The following is a 16,671-nucleotide window of genomic DNA, read 5'->3' as shown; positions in this document are numbered from 1 at the left end:
CAATAACAGGATTTTTTCGAGTTTTGATACAAACACATGATAACGGTATCATGCGTTGGGTTAGAATCCCACTTTTTTGACTTTTTTAAAAAATCGATTTTTTTTTAAGTTTTGGTACAAACGCATGATACCGGTATCATGCGTGTGGGTAGAATCCCATTTTTTTTACTTTTTTAATAACAGGATTTTTTCGAGTTTTGATACAAACACATGATACCCGTATCATGCGTTTGGGTAGAATCCCACTTTTTTGACTTTAAAAAAAAATCGGATTTTTTCGGGTTTTGGTACAAACACACGATACCGGTATCATGCGTTGGGGTAGAATCTCAAATTTTTTGACTTTTTTTAAAAAATCGGATTTTTTCGAGTTTTGGTACAAACGCATGATACCGGTATCATGCGTTGGGGTAGAATCCAAATTTTTTGACTTCTTTAAAAAATCGGATTTTTTCGAGTTTTGATTCTAACATATGATACCGGTATCATGCGTTGGGGTAGAATCCAAATTTTTTGACTTTTTTTAAAAAATCGATTTTTTTTTAAGTTTTGGTACAAACACATGATACCGGTATCATGCGTGTGGGTAGAATCCCATTTTTTTGACTTTTTTTAAAAAACAGGATTTTTTCGAGTTTTGATACAAACATATGATACCGGTATCATGCGTTTGGGTAGAATCCCACTTTTTTGACATTTTTTAAAAAATCGGATTTTTTCGGGTTTTGGTACAAACACACGATACCGGTATCATGCGTTGGGGTAGAATCTCAAATTTTTTGACTTTTTTTAAAAAATCGGATTTTTTCGAGTTTTGGTACAAACGCATGATACCGGTATCATGCGTTGGGGTAGAATCCAAATTTTTTGACTTTTTAAAAAATCGGATTTTTTCGAGTTTTGATACTAACATATGATACCGGTATCATGCGTTGGGGTATAGAATCCCATTTTTTTTACATTTTTAAAAAATCGGATTTTTTCGAGTTTTGGTACAAACATATGATACCGGTATCATGCGTTTGGGTAGAATCCCACTTTTTTGACTTCTTTAAAAAAATCGGATTTTTTCGAGTTTTGGTACAAACACACGATACCGGTATCATGCGTTGGGGTAGAATCCAAATTTTTTGACTTTTTTTAAAAAATCGGATTTTTTCGAGTTTTGGTACAAACATATGATACCGGTATCATGCGTTGGGGTAGAATCCAAATTTTTTGACTTCTTTAAAAAATCGGATTTTTTCGAGTTTTGATACTAACATATGATACCGGTATCATGCGTTGGGGTATAGAATCAAATTTTTTTACGTATGATACACTGAGGATCGGTATGTGCTTTCCTCGCACTTTGGAAAATAATGTAGCATGAGAACATAAATTTGACAAAAAGTTAAAAATGTTAAACGAGTTTTATTGACCCTGATCACAGCAAATTTTTAAAGAACAATATTTATTAACAAAAGTATATTTTTCGTCCAGCAAAACTTTTCTGTCCCCAGAAACAAACATCAAAAACAAGATATGAATAATTTCCTTTGCAATGCAGAAACACTTCATGCGGCAAAACGTGCTCTGATTCTCTGTGGTTTATGACGTAGGCAGCTGAGGAGATTAAGTTATTCTCACAGTGTAAACATCAGAACTGCCTTAGTTTGTTGCTTGCCATATTGTCTGCTGAGCAAATTCGTGTGAATAGCTACACAATTTTAATCAGTTTTTTTTTCTAATTTTTTTCTAAATTATTACCGGCAGATTCAGTTTATTTAGAATTTATGCAAAAAAGGAAATATTTAATGTTTTATTTAAACTAGTTATACTTAGTATATAGAATAGAATTGTCGCTGGTGTTCATTATGTCTTTTATTGCTAATTGGATTCGTTGGGTCAACCGTGCAATATGTAGTACATGTAAGTAAACGATTACTTTATAAACGATGTGAAAGATCTGAGTTGTTTTGCTATTTGTATTTGTGGTTCTATCTACATAAACACCTTTAGGAAATAATATCCAAATATCCTGATCGTGCTTTAAACAATTAACAACGGTCTGTGGAAGTCGTGAGGACACGGTTTTAAATTTTTTTGAATGTTTTATGTAAGCTACTAAATGGGATAAAATAAAAAGGAAAAAAGGTGTCCCATCCCCCCGCACCCTACTATAAAGAACTTATTAAAGTTATTATATACACAGATTCTATGAAATATAATAGGGTGGGGGGTAGATGGGACACTTTTTCATTTTGTTTTCTCTTTTCATTTGGTAGTAAACAAAGAACACTCAAAGAATTATAAAAACGTATCCTCACGACTCCCATAAACCACTGTTAATTGTTTAAAACACGATCAGGATATCTGGATATTACGTACTAAATGTGTCCCATCTTCCCCAGCACCCTACTATATAGAATTGATTACAGTCATTATATTCACAGTTATCATCGTACCGATGGTCACTGCGTGGTTGGTAGTCCCTCTTACAATGATAGTAGTCGGTAAGTGTTCAAATACGTTGTTGTTTTGCCAAAAACTGAGGTTTCTTTCATGAAATATTAAAGTTGTCGTATAAAATATTCATGCCAGCTTATTAAATGTTAAATGGGTGATATAACTCATTCACACTCGCGTGGCTGAAAAACCACAAATACTTATAACATGGGTGTTCTGTTTCATACACCTCGTGGTCGTTTACGAGTATAAAAACCTGCGGGTTTGGTGATTATTTTTTTGGTTTCATGTTTTTTTTTATGTACGGCTTTTAAACAACCCATTAGTGACCACTGGGTTAAAGCAATTGCCGATAATAAGTGTCACTTAAGCCCACAATGGTAGCAGCGACGAGCCTTGAATCCATAACCGCTGGGTTGGAGTCGTGCGAGGTAACCAACTGCGCCATCACCCCTGCACGTATAGTTTTTTTGGTCGACCCCACACACGGCTAACTAGAGATATAGTAGGGTGGGGGAAGATGGGACACCTTTTGATTCTATTTTCTCGTCGCATTTGATAGTAAACAAAGAACAGTCAATGAATTATAAAACCGTATCCTCAAGACTTCCATAGACCGTTGTTGAATATTTAAAACAAGGTCAGGATATTTGGATATTATGTGATAAAGGTGTCCCATCTTCTCCCATCTTACTATATGTAGTAGGCCGTGCCCCACATTGTGTGCGGTGTTTTCGCAGGAATTCTGAACCTACGACACTGCAGTATTGAGCCCAACATACCAGTATGGTTGGTGGTGGGTGGGTTTATGGTTCTAGCGACCACCACCTGCGCTTGTAACTGCTGCCAGGTCAACAGTACGAGGGAAGAAGACGAGAAACGGTCGAATTCGCAAACAATTTGTTCAATTTTGATCACTATATTTCATGTTATCTGGTTCGTAATTGGTAAGTTAAAATTTTGGTTGGAAATATTGTCCATTAGGAGAACACGTGGTAGCTCGTAAAGTTGTATAGTAGGGTGGGGGGAGATAGGATGCCTTTTCATTCTATTTTATCGTTTCATTTGGTAGTAAACAAAGAACATTCAAGGGATTATAAAGCCGTATCCTCACGACTCCCATAGACCGTTGTTAATTGTTTAAAACACGATCAGGATATTTGGATAATATGTGCTAAATGTGTCCCGTTTTCCCCCACACCACTATAATACCTCTGCCATTACAGGAAACGTCTGGGTGTTACGAATATTCGCACCTGTGACGCAACTGAGCGACGTAGTTGGAGCAAACAAGACAATTACGAACAGTAGTAATGCCACAACCGAAGTTACAATCGAGTGCAGTCATATCACATACTATCTCGCATTCACTGTAATTATGTTAACATATATATTGCTCGGTATTTTGTTGTTGGTCATTTTTATATCTTGTTTCGTGTGTCGTGTTAGAGATATTTATAATGTTAACGACTAAAAGTCAAATCAACTTGGCTACTTCACCGAAAACCAGTTAAAAACATTTTTTTACATAATAAGCATTTCAGAATTTTTGCGCGGACGCTGAGATATTTGCTGTTGAAAAATAAAGACTGAGAAAAAAATGAGAAGAACAAAAAAAGTGATTTTGTTTTTTTAACCAGTGTTTTGGTATTTTCCGATATAAACTTATTCCCAAAACATTAGAAGCCTAATATATGTGAGCACTCAAACAATGCCAACCATTGGTTAGAATATTAACTTGAATACAGATGTCCACTTCTATTGGTTTAATGACATTATAACAGAGGTACCATGTAAATGTAAAGTACAGAAAGAAATTCACTTTATCTTTACCAGTGTAGGATAGTTATAGTAGGTTGGGGTAAGATGTGACGTGTTTTCATTCTCTTTTATTGCCCATTTGGTGGAAACACAAAATAAAACGCAACAGTTATAAAAACGTATCCTCACGACTTCTATAGACCGTTGTTAATTGTTTAAAACACGATTAGGATATTTGGATATTAAGCGCTAAAGGAGTCCCATCTTACCCCACAGTACTTTACAGCAAAAAATGGAAACTACTCAGTTAAAACTGTTAACAATGTTGAGAACTTGAGAATATTATCATAGAAAGACAAACCAGTGGTGCAGGAAAAGAAAATTATTGTTTTTTAAAAGTTTAACTTTTTCCTAATTTAAGTTTAATTTTTTGCTTAATTTAATCAATTAAACAGAAAGCAATAATTTTCTTTGCGCGCACCAAAGAACAGACAGTGTATAAATTAAAACACAAATACTATTTTATTAGTATGGATTAGAATGGAATAAAGTATATACTGTAAAAAACATACAAAAGCATAAAAAAGTGTAATATGAATACTTAGGTGTTAAACCTGATAAACAATATAAACTGTTATATGAAGCTTGTTAAAGTCGTGACCAGCAGCAAAATAACGAATGTTTTTATAAAAGGTAAATAAAAATTATAATAAGATTGTCATTGATAATCTATCTAATATAACAAGTTTGTTTCGTGTAGTTTGGAATTAAGCAATAATTATCTAATGAGTTTTTAAAGGGTATACCAAAAAAAGGGAAATTTGTGCATAAATAGATATGCTCAAATGTGATTAAAAGGTACCATCAAAGTTTTAAAATTTTAAACAGCTTCTAAAAAAACGCAAAAAGCTCAAAAAAATTTTGCAGGTTTTGCACACATTTTGAAACTTTAGTGGTACTTTTAAATCACATTTAGGCATTTTTATTCATTCACAAATTTCGATGTTTTTGTTGGTTTGCCCCTTAACAGTTTTAACAAAATACTATACAATTAGATATAAGTAAAAAATGTACTAAACATCACATTTGGCACAAAGTTAATTGGAACACTGAACACAAGTTGCAGTTTATGAGTTGGGGACAAAATTTAAACAGACTAATATTGTAGGATTGTTGCTCTAAATATTCTTTCAATGGCTGATCTGGTATAAAAAAACGAGGTGTCTTTCTGACGTTGCTGTGACCGACGAAACGTCAGAAATACACCATGTTTTTTTATACCAGATAAGACATTGAAAGATTGTTTACATTCTGCCTGGTATTAAATGTAACAGAACATTGTTGCTTTAATGTTGGAATGATTCAAATAAAATATTAATTTAATTTTTTCGAGTGCAAGCATTTCTAACATTGAGTTAGCAGAACTAGTAAGTGCATAAGTTACCATCAATATTTGTACGTATCAACTATGTCTCACTGCAAACCATTTTAAACAAAATGTTAGATCTATACAAGACCGATTCGTTCTTGTTGAAGATTAAAACCTGAAAACAGGTTTGTAAAAGTTACATTTATTTTGTGGCTGGTAAAAGTTACTGTACACTTCAACTTATGTTCTATTCTGTATGGGTGAGGTTCTTGCTCCTTGAGGATCTAGCTTCTAGGATTTCGGTGAGATTTGGCTTATTACCGTGACATACTACAGCTTACACAAAAATCTAAATAACCTTATCGGTAGTTTTAAAGCCAGCTAGGTAATAGGCCTATTCGGTTTTGGGGTTATGGGCCACTCCTGGCCTAAATCCTGGGACCTATGCTATGGTGTAACACGCTGCAGGACCTCACCCACATAAAATAGAAACCCAACATGCAACACAAACTCACCATATGGGAAATACCGAACTTCAAGTTGAAGATCGTCCGACTTTTGTAAAAGTGAAACAGCCTGTAGAGTTAGGAGTTAGAATGAAAACATTGTATGAATGAAGGATGGCATTTGCTTTATCCACATATGACGAGGCAACAACAGTTGTTATAACAAGGCCAAGGGTGTTCTCTTTCACACAACTAGTGCCTGCTTACGAGTGGACTTTTTTTTAGTGTAACTAACAACTTATTTGGGACCACTGGGGGACAAACTACATACCTCATCATGACCAATGTCTTCAAAACTTGTGTTGTTTACTTTCAATATTTTATCTCCCGATTTTAAACCAAGTTTGTCTGCATCTGAACCCTTCAGCACCTGTGAATGCAAGTTAGATTGCCACATTTTGTTTTAAGACATGGGCACATGGCCAACAGCAGGTTTGCAGAGTAAGAGAGATGCTTGCCTGTTTTGAACGCTATCTTTTATCCACTCATACCAATAATTCTAGAGTGTGTTGTGGTAGGACTGGTAGCTTTTATGAAAGATGCCAATGAACCAGTCTGCAGAGTATGGCAGGTGTACGGCCCATTTCGTTTACAAACTTCTGGTTATGAATGTTATAAATTGTCCCACTCACGCCGATTAATGAAACAATGAAACAAATCTGTATCAAATTAAATAGGATTTCCTAACAGGGCTTGGAAGATCTCGTCAGGAACTGCCATGCAAGCTGGCCAACAATACTATTACACCTATATGTAAATGAAAGTAACCTATTAATGTAAACTGGTGCGATAGGGCTAATAATACTATTACTACGGCTGCTACATACCTTAGACACATAAACTCCATATTCGTCCTTCTTCCCGCCTCTTATATTAAACCCAAGAGGTTGATTTCCCGTTCGTTTTATTGAAACTGTTCTCGGGAGAAAAGTTATTAAATTGTTGTTATATTGGGGGTTGTCTCTTCGTTCTTGTGGCGGGATCCAAGACGGTGGATTCTCGTAGGCGGGCAAATTCGGGTCTTCCTTTGTTTTATTCTTCTTTTGCTTACTTTTTGACATTTCTAAGTTATTTTATAACGACTAACAGATTTACAAATCGCTACATACATTTGTATGCAAACAACTTCTAATAGAGGTTGTATAACTTCGTAACAATACAAGGTGTGGCAGGCTCGTGCTGTCACGATCGGCGTTTGTTATTGTGGGTGTTTAAAATATTTGTCAAGAGTTTTTTATTAAAATAAAACAATAACATTTAACAGCGAACGGTTACAACCTAAACATACTTACATGTCCTAATACCTAAACGGTGCGCGGTTGGCCTACGGTCCAATCGGCAACAAAAACCGCACATAAAAGTTGCGATATATACATAAACTGGTGTTTACACATGAAGTATTTACTAGGAAATCAACAACTGTCAACGGGTGTATAAAAGGTTGTTCTATTAAGCCGATTACTTTGTATTTGTGTTAACACGGCGGCGCATCCGCTAGAAAACTTGATAACAACACACTGAGTCAAGAGCCCTGTTTGAACTTGAGGGGTTATATCTCCTAATTTATATAACAACAACAAAAATTTGAAAGGAAACACACAAACATATTACACTGAATAAAGATATGACTGATTTGTTTTCTGTTACGTGACCATGGGTCTGGAGTCGAGTCTTTTAAGTGTATTTTCCAATGACACACATACCCACAATGGTAACAGCTTTGTTTCCATATTCCTTACAATGTGAGCACTTTAACTGCAGCAACAGTGGTGACTGCTCGGTACATAAATACCGTATAGCATAAGAAGCCACAGTTGGAAGATAAAGAAGCAAATAAAGAATGAAATGATACTTAAAGTCGAATTTATATTATTTTTTAAACATTTTCAAAAAAAAATTATATATACTTTGTTTTTATAAAAAAAATATTGGTTTTACTTTGCATTTGATAACATTTTGCAATTTACCAAACAATCATAAAAAATAAGAAGTGAGTACAACTATACACAGGTAAATTGCTTCTGTTATATGGTGTCTAAACCTGTTTCTTTACTCCAATATACAGGGTGTTCGGAAAGTCACTGTGCATTTACATATTTATTAACAGACATGTTTCAGTATAGAATCCAGGAGGTAAATATGACAAATATAAATGATGTTGAAAATGACCCCTGTTTGCATCAATACAGGCTTGGACCCTTGTAATTTTGTTTCTAAACACCTAAATCAGCTGCTCCCTTGGAATAGACTAAACTGATGCTGTATTAAAACCCTTGTTGTAAATATTAGAACAGTGCACAGTGACTTTCTGAACACCCTGTACAAGCAATACATGAAGTGGATTGGGCGAAAAACACAGAATAAGTAATTAAACACAGGTGCTGCTATCATGACCTTGCACTTCGTTCAGTTTCAATTAAACATTCCCTCACTAAAGCTCGAGCATGAAGTATTCCTAAAAAGAATTTTTTAAATTGCTTTATATTTAGGAGAATAGTTAATGCCCACAGAAGTTTAATTGATTTTTATATTCAATGTTAGTGTTGGGTATTGGTTAAGTTAATTGTTCAGTTAAGAACACTTGTTTTGTTTTTCTTCAATTTTAATAAAAACTCACAGGAGAGCCATAATATCATGTAGTAGAAGTAGGCTATAAACAAAATTAACATAATTTGGAGTTCTGCACCAGTAAAGAATCCTCCAGTTTGTTACAGATTAGGCTGGTGGGAAGTGTTAGAGGTTGGTAGTTGGGGGTTATTAGTATGGGGGCTAGTGGGTTTAGGGGTTAGTTGTTAAGTTTAGCGATCAGATATTGTAAGAGATGGGAATTCACCCCATAACACCCTGTAGTATATTAACATAATTTATAATTCACCTCGTTTCAATCTGTCACTTGCGCTTCTACTACCGGCATAAGTGGGTTTAATGTCTTTTCCCAATTCTTCAATTACAGCCAACAGATCTGCGTATTTACTTTGTGGAATAGAGTCCGTCATATACATTGGCATTTGTCCACTACCTGTTAAAAATGAAATACTAGATAAATTTAAATCAGCCATTTTTAATTGCAAACTATAATTGGAAAACAGGAATGTTAAAGTCTAAAAATCAGCATTAGTGAAGAATCCTCCGACCTCCGGTATGTTACAGATTAGGCTAGTGGAAAGTGTGGTTATAGGGGTTAGTAGTTATATGGATAACATAAGGGAGGATTCTTTACTAGTATCGAAAACGATAATTTAAACGGTCAAACAAATCTTTGTTGACGAACTTACCTCCTTGATAGAGTTTTCCAGACATTTTTAGCAGTTCAGCTATAGTTAACGGTAAATAAATAAAGATTCTGGATAAATTTTTGCAATTGTGAAGTATTGTACACAAATCACGCAAATTCTCGTAGTATTTATGAGTTTTTATCTTTGCTAAAAAAACAGAAATTAAAAAGTTAAAACGTAACCTTTAACCCAACTTATACAACACTCATAAATATGACAAAGAATATTTAAAACGGGGACAAAAAAATGTTTAAAAACGCTATAGTATCACAAGAACGAAAGATTTATTTTGGGTGCCTTTAAACAGCTATGCTTAATTGTTTGTACTTCAGATGTGCGAAAACAAACAACTATTAAGTTAGTACACCAGTCACGATTCAAGCGTACGTTAATTTGGTTACGATGCGAACCATAAGCTTCACATGAATGAATGAATGTAACTTACTTTATCCTCGCGTGGCCGGAAAACGACAGTCGTTATCACACGGGTTTAACACCTCGTGCCAGCTTACGAGTTACCATGTATGTTACTTTGTAGGTAATTATTTTTTTGGATTTTTTCTTTTTTTTTATGTATTTCTGATAATTTAGACAACCCATGTCTTGCCCATGGGCACATACGCCCACAATGGTAGCAGCATCGAGCCTTGAACCCATTACCTCTGGGTTACAGGCAGGCGCGCTAACCACTATAGCACGGCGCCGGACAACATGTATATGAATCTGTATGTAAAGTCCATGCTAAAACCAATGAGGCAGGTATATGACACACGGTCACACCCATAGTCCTAAAAAGTAACGAAATGGTTCACAACATTGGTTTACAAAAATCATTTCCCGTTGAGAATTTAAAAAATGTTATTCAGATTCTTAATCATGAATTATGCAGCGTACTATCTCATAACAGCAATACAGGATTCAACGTCAAACCTGATTAAACTTAAATCGATGTTTCAAGTTTAATTCCGAACTATAAGTACATCGGTTTAGAAATTCTTAAATCCGTTTTAAACTTAAGTAGGTCTAAGTGGGAAATTCAGTTTCCGTTACATATGCTTGTAACTTTAATTGTTAGTGGGCCGAATAAATCCATATATTCAGAACATTTTAATAAAGTGTAGGCTAAGTAAAGATTAGGCTAAAAATATTTTGCATAAATAATTGCAACTTTTTTATCTTCGCGTGGCCGGAAAACAACATTCGTTATAACGCGGGTTTTCTGTTTAATACACCTCGCTCCGTTTTTTAAAATTAAATTAATTTGAAACAGAAATTGTTCTTATAGGTACGACTAGCATTAATGTACGTTTTGACAAGCAACTGGTTTATCCTCTTACACGCGTTTGCCCAACCGCAGCGAAGCGCGGCATAAACAATGTACCGTTACATTTGCAACTAATCCTTCAGAACAAGCATAAACATTCGCCAAGACCAACTTGTTTTATAACGATTTGTGCCGTTTCATCAGCCTTAGTACTGCCACATATGAAACTAACTTCTAATGTTTTTTCAACTAATTTAACTAAAATTATAATTACAACAAAAGCGTTCTAATTTTAAAACTAATAATCGATATTCTTTGAAATTTAGTAGGGTGGGGGAAGAAGAAACCCCGTTAGCGCGTAATATTTTAAAATTCTGATCGTGTTTTAAACAATTAACAACGGTCTATGGGGGTCGTGAGGATATGGTTTTATAATTCTTTGAATGTGCTTTGTTTACTAGCAAATGGGACGAGAAAATAGAATAAAAAAGTGTCCCATCTTCCCCCCATGCTACTATATTATTATTTTGAAACCACATTGAAATTTAAAACAACTTTTTAATTATTAAAACTCCAGAAAAAGCTCATAAACGCCCAAGTATATAACGAAACAGTTTATTTGGTAGCTTTTACATTTCGATCTTATGCTTTGAAATTTATGACGTCAGTACCTTTAGAGAGAACTTAAGCATCACGATGTACCCTGAAGATGATTCCGTTTTTCGCATACTTCATGGTTTTTCTGTTTACCGAATAAGCAAAGACTGCATGATATCATCCGGTTAAGGAATGTGGTATACAAGGAGAATCGATCAAACTGCCACGAAAAAGGCTGGGTCGTATACAAATTGAAAACGTGAATCTTTTTACTTACCCCGGGGGTATTGTTCTATGTACGGAGATATAATCTTCTCCGTTGGTAAGTTTTCGCCCAGCGTTCCGCTTCGCACTTATTAGCGTAGAAGGGTCGTAACATACAGTGCAAAGCTTCATTAAAAATAATTGCACCCTCTACTCGGGGGTCGAATTATCATTTCAACGAATTCGTATGAGCTGCAAAACTTTACGAGGGAGCGCATTGCTGGAAATTGTGTTAATTATTGAACTTACGAGGCCGTAAAATGTCGAAAATCGTCGGTACGTGTGCGTTAGTGGATGGTAAAGTATGGGCGCTTGCGCAGAGCAAGAAAAGCGATATAGACGAGCGAGATACTGTGTTACTGCAGTACCAATACGACGTGAACGAAAACGGAGACGCAATAATGGAATCAAAGAACAATATAAGTCAGACTTCGAAAGTTGGCAACGAGATGACAATGCGGAAGGAACGAATAGCTTCGGTTGATAGCGGTTGTTCCAGCCAGTCAGATTCCTGCATTGAGGAGAGGCGTGATGGAAGCAGGAACACAACAACCCCGACGAAGAAGACGCCGAAAGCGCTCGAAATTGCGCTCAGGAACGCCCCGGAGGAACAAATGAGAAGTTTTCAATCCGCTCTTGGGAAGAACGAAAGAATGTATATTTCAAAGGTGCAGAAAACGATCCCGGTGGCCAATGTCAAACCACAGCGCCCGACTTTGCGCGAGAAAGTGCGACAAGCAACTAAAATGTGGTCGAATTACGTGAAAGAGGAAGACAGGAACTCTAGAATGATTGACAGGCGGCTCGGAAACGGTTTTAATGATGACATAAAAGAAATTGAACCAACAGAGTCGGAAGAATCCTCCAGCGAGACAGGGGAATTGAGCGATGAGGTCAACGTTGACGTCAGTGATGACGTAGATACGTCAAGTACTGCAGAGGACGATGACGACGGGATTATAATAAAATATAAATATTTTCTCAGTTCGCGTAAAGATCAACATGGAAATCCAATAAAATGGTGGAAAACTAAAACAACAGGGAGTGAAGGCAACCAAAACCATGAGTCTGTAAATGTTAGATCGAGAAAACAAGACACGAACTTGAAAAATACAAATAATGAATCGAAGGAGAAAACGGCACAAAGTGGCGACAGGGAGGCTGCCAACAAAGATCTTGTTGTGTTAAAGTACGAATACGTGAAGGGCGATGACGTAGGAAGAACAAGGAATGTTATTAAGGTGAAAGTTATGTGTGTGGTGTTGGAGGTTACACCGGGCTGGGACAAGATGGGACAAGTTTTAGTTCTATTTTCTCTCCTGTTTGGTAGTAAACAAAGAACATTCAAAGAATTATAAAACCGTATCCTCACGACTTCCATAGACCGTTGTTAATTGTTCAAAACACGATAAGGATATTTGGATATTATGTACTTAAGATGTCCCATCTCACCTTACTTTATAAATAATACGCATAGGGCACAAACAACTAATAAACATATTTTCCACAGCAGCTTCCAACCAGCCCTTCATACGAAGTAAAATCAACACAAACCACGATATTTTCCAAGAAATCAATTCGAACCGATGAAGACTTACGTCAGTTTATTACAAGGGATAATAACGCGGTGCAACGCAACACAGATGTCGCGCATAAAAACACAACGGATAGCTATAACGCCGCGAAGAATAAGACAAACGTTTCGCAGAACAAGACGACGGACAACTGTGGCGCCAAGTTTCAGAATAGGACAAACGTTTCGCTACAACATACGAACGTTTCTGAGCAAAAGACTTCAGTATTTTCGCAACGGAAATCATCAGTCGAAAGGTATAAAATAATGTACAGTAAATTTTAGGGCATTTTGAGGCCCGAAGCTTCATAAAATCTATATATTTCCCCCTACTTTTTCTGCTAACCGTCAAGGCCAAACGTAACTACTAAATCTAACCAACTTAATCTGTAAAACACCGGAGAATCCTCTCCAGGATCCACAATCTTATTACCTAACCATATAGAAATAGATTATAGAATATGCCGTCATTGCACAGTAAATCGCATTCACAAAGGACGTAAAACCGTTTCATAACAACACAAACAGAGTTGTTAAGTGCATAGGTGTTTTACCCACAATGACAAGATCACACGATTGTCGCGGAAGATGTATAGTCCGGATTTAATCTTAGATACCAAATATGGCATTATAGATTACAATTGCGTATAGAGTGCGTATTAAAAAGGATTAGAAATTAGGAATCTTCTTATACAATGTATAATATACAGTATTTAGATCGACCTATGCAGAGTTCAGATGTTTAAACGTAAATCCACATACAAGTCAAGTTGAATGTAAAAGGAAGTCCATCTTTTTGAAGTTATAGTGCTAGGTTTGGGGAAAACGGGAAACCTTTTCATTCTATTTTCTCGTCCCACTTGGTAGTAAACAAAGAACATTCAAAGAATTATAAACCGTATCTTCCAGACTCCCATAGACCGTTTTTAATTGTTTAAAACACGATCAGGATATTTAGATATTATGTGCTAAAGGTGTCCCACCTTACCCCACAGTACTTTATTAATATGTATAACTTTAGAAGTCCATCGGTTGGATCTCCAACAAGAAGAAGCTTTTCCCCTCCTCTTTCTCCAAGGAACAAATCCCCTTCATATTATCACAAGGAAGACGTCAGAACCTACGTCAGCAACTACGTCACGCCGATGAAGGCGAAAAGACCACAAGTGTCGACCAAGAAACGAAAAGTGAAAAACAACTTGACTTGCGTGTTCGCTGAGACGCCAGGTGAATACCAACGAAATGTCAGACGATAACTGTAATATTGTATTTGAATTAGACTAGAGACTGACAATGCGGTTTGGGCGGAATATTTATATTTTATTGTGCATTTGTGGGGTTTGATTTTTGTCTGTTACGTTTTTAAAGCGCAAGAAACGAAACGCGAGACGTTTCGTATGCTTATGCAGCAAATATTTACCATGTTATAATTTGAGTTGGCATGAAATTTTTCTATCAGTGAAATCGCAATCATAATTTACCGCAAAAAGGAAGTTAAAATACGCTATGTATAAAACGCACGGAAAAGAATATTTCATGAGAAGCATGCCCGTTAAACCCATCATTAGCGCGTTAACATAAGTGTATATTAGGCCCGATCACATCATTTATACCATGTTATTGCCCGGGCCCGCCAAGTATGAAAATTCGAGGGCAATTTCGTTGAAAACCCAACATTATCCCACTCAGTCGAAGCCATTATCGTTAAGTGCTATTTACTCTGCAGTGCAAACAAGACGTATTTCAAAATGTAAAGAAGTTAACGATGAAAAAAGAGAAACAAAGAAGAATTCTGATGTTTCTGCAAAATCCGACTCCAAAGAAAAGTCACCGGAGAGAATCATTTTCAAGGTAAAAAGAATTTTAACGACGGCGTGAAAATACATTATAAAATCGTATCCTCACGGCCCTAAATATCGTTGTTAATTGTCGAAAACACGAACATGAAATATCGGATTTATGTGCTAACGGCATCCCATCTTACCCCGCAGGAATATATACAATCTGTACCAAATCTAACAAATACATAGGATCACCAAGGCAGAATTTACCACAAAGCTCATTACTTTACAGGCTAATTTAGGGAGTCTCCCCTACCAAGGTGTTTTTCGTCTTGATGACGACATTCGATACCTGAAGACGTTCATACACGTCATTTCCGGAATCCCGCCTTCCCGGCAAAGCTACTTCGGCGATGAAAACGACAAGAAAGTGGCAAAAAGAAGAAAAGTTCGAAAATTGAGAGAACTTGGTTTCAATGGCGGTGATATAATTCATTTAGCTGTAAAGTGAACTGGCCAATGTGAAGGCATTTAAACAATATGCAAAACGTCAGGATTCTATTCTATTTGAAAATAGAAAACGCCAAAACTTACGCTTGAATTTCGCTGTTTAATGTTACTTTGTGGCATTTTAACGTGAGGTAAAAAAGTAAAAACCTAAAAACCCAATTTTAATTCACAATATCAAGAGCAATGGAAAAAAAACTTTGTTTAAAGTGTTAAGTCAAACTTTGTTTTCTTCGCTTCTGAGATTAAAGAAAAGTGAAAAACTTTAAAATTACCAGTTAAAACTTAGTATAGCAATGTTATATTGCAAAGGAAAACTTGGTTATGTTACAGGGCTCGGTGAAACTTTGTTTTTTTTGTTTTGTGCAAAAAGTGGAAAATCAATTTTTAATTTACGCTTAGAATGGCAGTGTTTCATGGTAAAACACTACGCGTGCTTTAACATTCCGTCAAACTTTTTTCGTTTTGACATTTACGAATCTACATACATCCTTTTCTATAGGCTGACTCATCCATATAGACCTCATTACCTCAATGTAAATATTGTACTTGTATAGTGCCCGTGGCAATGTTGCGATCGTGTTTTGATAACGAATATTTAAGCTACGGTATGATACATTGTGTATTCAGTATGAAGCTTAATATATAGTAGGGTGGGGGGAGGTGGGACACCTTGTCATTTCCCGACCCATTTGGTAGTAAACAAAGAACATTCAAATAATTATAAAACCATATCCTCACGACGCCTATAGACCGTTGTTAATTGTTTAAAACACGATCAGGAAATTTTAATATTTTGTGCTAAAGGTGTCCCGTCTTTTCCCACCCTATTATACAAGTACGTTATACCATTGGTCTCAGTGTACGTTTACACTCTGGCATTCACGCGCTTTTGGTATTTGGTCTTATTGTGTCGAAAAAATTAAAAATAAGCGCAAAAATGAATTTAAAAAAAAAAATTAAGTTTTAAAAGGTTTTAAAGTTTGCTGTTATAGTACAATTAACAGACTGTATAAACGAATAGCAACGGCCTTTAAACAACCTTAACAAAAATTAGGTTTCTCTTGAAAAATTGTTTCTAACAAATACAAGTTTGCTATTATTTTATATAGTAGGGTGGGGGAAGATGGGACACCTTTTCAATCTATTTTCCTTCCCAATTTGGTAGTAAACAAACATTTAACGATTTTTTATAAAACTTTATCCTTACGACTCTCATATACGGTTGTTAATTGTTTAAAACACGATCAGGATATTTAGTTTTTATGTGTCAAAGGTGTCCCATCTTACCACACCCTACTATAATATACAAACATTAGAGAGAAG

The 16,671-nt window shown here is 35.8% G+C and overlaps 3 protein-coding genes and 1 long non-coding RNA gene across 5 annotated transcripts; 2 read left to right on the top strand and 2 right to left on the bottom strand.

The window, feature by feature from the left end:
• The first annotated feature begins 1,336 nt into the window (after positions 1-1,336).
• Positions 1,337-4,734, top strand: LOC108951059. Its single transcript, XM_018817723.2, has 4 exons — positions 1,337-1,911; positions 2,436-2,495; positions 3,189-3,395; positions 3,675-4,734. The coding sequence occupies exons 1-4, from the start codon at positions 1,857-1,859 to the stop codon at positions 3,920-3,922; spliced, it is 570 nt and encodes a 189-aa protein (XP_018673268.1). The 5' UTR covers positions 1,337-1,856; the 3' UTR covers positions 3,923-4,734.
• LOC100181059 (PDZ domain-containing protein 11-like) lies at positions 4,636-8,473 on the bottom strand. Its single transcript, XM_002126285.5, has 4 exons — positions 6,912-8,473; positions 6,356-6,454; positions 6,094-6,154; positions 4,636-5,753 (listed from the first exon to the last, which is right to left on the bottom strand). Exons 1-4 carry the CDS (start codon positions 7,143-7,145, stop codon positions 5,716-5,718), a joined length of 432 nt encoding a protein of 143 aa, XP_002126321.1. The 5' UTR covers positions 7,146-8,473; the 3' UTR covers positions 4,636-5,715.
• A 3,700-nt stretch (positions 8,474-12,173) lies between these two features.
• Positions 12,174-15,961, top strand: LOC100177954. Of its 2 annotated transcripts, none has more exons than XM_026840788.1 (5): positions 12,174-12,725; positions 12,998-13,314; positions 14,079-14,284; positions 14,784-14,908; positions 15,131-15,961. In XM_026840788.1, exons 1-5 carry the CDS (start codon positions 12,231-12,233, stop codon positions 15,347-15,349), a joined length of 1,362 nt encoding a protein of 453 aa, XP_026696589.1. In that variant the 5' UTR covers positions 12,174-12,230; the 3' UTR covers positions 15,350-15,961. The 2 variants fall into 2 exon arrangements, with proteins under 2 accessions (XP_026696589.1, XP_002120557.2); XM_002120521.5 differs by having other exon boundaries at positions 12,995-13,314.
• Positions 15,903-16,538, bottom strand: LOC113475815. The gene is made up of 2 exons (XR_003397593.1): positions 16,172-16,538; positions 15,903-15,982 (listed from the first exon to the last, which is right to left on the bottom strand). It is a non-coding gene; the product is annotated as an uncharacterized LOC113475815 (long non-coding RNA).
• Between the last annotated feature and the right edge of the window lie 133 nt (positions 16,539-16,671).

This window comes from Ciona intestinalis, chromosome 2, assembly GCF_000224145.3.
Source record: "Ciona intestinalis chromosome 2, KH, whole genome shotgun sequence".
NCBI classification, from domain to species: domain Eukaryota; kingdom Metazoa; phylum Chordata; class Ascidiacea; order Phlebobranchia; family Cionidae; genus Ciona; species Ciona intestinalis.
The sequence above is the reverse complement of the archived record's forward strand: the minus strand, read 5'-3'. Positions and strand labels throughout refer to the sequence as shown.

Excerpts from the sequence above, each read along its gene's own strand:
- LOC108951059 (XM_018817723.2), top strand. The coding sequence starts at position 1,857 with ATGTCTTTTATTGCTAATTGGATTCGTTGGGTCAACCGTGCAATATGT. Across the intron at positions 1,912-2,435 it reads CCGTGCAATATGTAGTACAT|TTATCATCGTACCGATGGTC; the intron begins GTAAGTAAACGA and ends TTATATTCACAG. Across the intron at positions 2,496-3,188 it reads TCTTACAATGATAGTAGTCG|GAATTCTGAACCTACGACAC; the intron begins GTAAGTGTTCAA and ends GTGTTTTCGCAG.
- LOC100181059 (XM_002126285.5), bottom strand. The coding sequence starts at position 7,145 with ATGTCAAAAAGTAAGCAAAAGAAGAATAAAACAAAGGAAGACCCGAAT. Across the intron at positions 6,455-6,911 it reads ATGGAGTTTATGTGTCTAAG|GTGCTGAAGGGTTCAGATGC; the intron begins GTATGTAGCAGC and ends TTGCATTCACAG. Across the intron at positions 5,754-6,093 it reads AGTTCGGTATTTCCCATATG|GTTTTAATCTTCAACAAGAA; the intron begins GTGAGTTTGTGT and ends ACCTGTTTTCAG.
- LOC100177954 (XM_002120521.5), top strand. The coding sequence starts at position 12,231 with ATGTGGTCGAATTACGTGAAAGAGGAAGACAGGAACTCTAGAATGATT. Across the intron at positions 13,315-14,078 it reads CGGAAATCATCAGTCGAAAG|AAGTCCATCGGTTGGATCTC; the intron begins GTATAAAATAAT and ends GTATAACTTTAG. Across the intron at positions 14,909-15,130 it reads CGGAGAGAATCATTTTCAAG|GCTAATTTAGGGAGTCTCCC; the intron begins GTAAAAAGAATT and ends ATTACTTTACAG.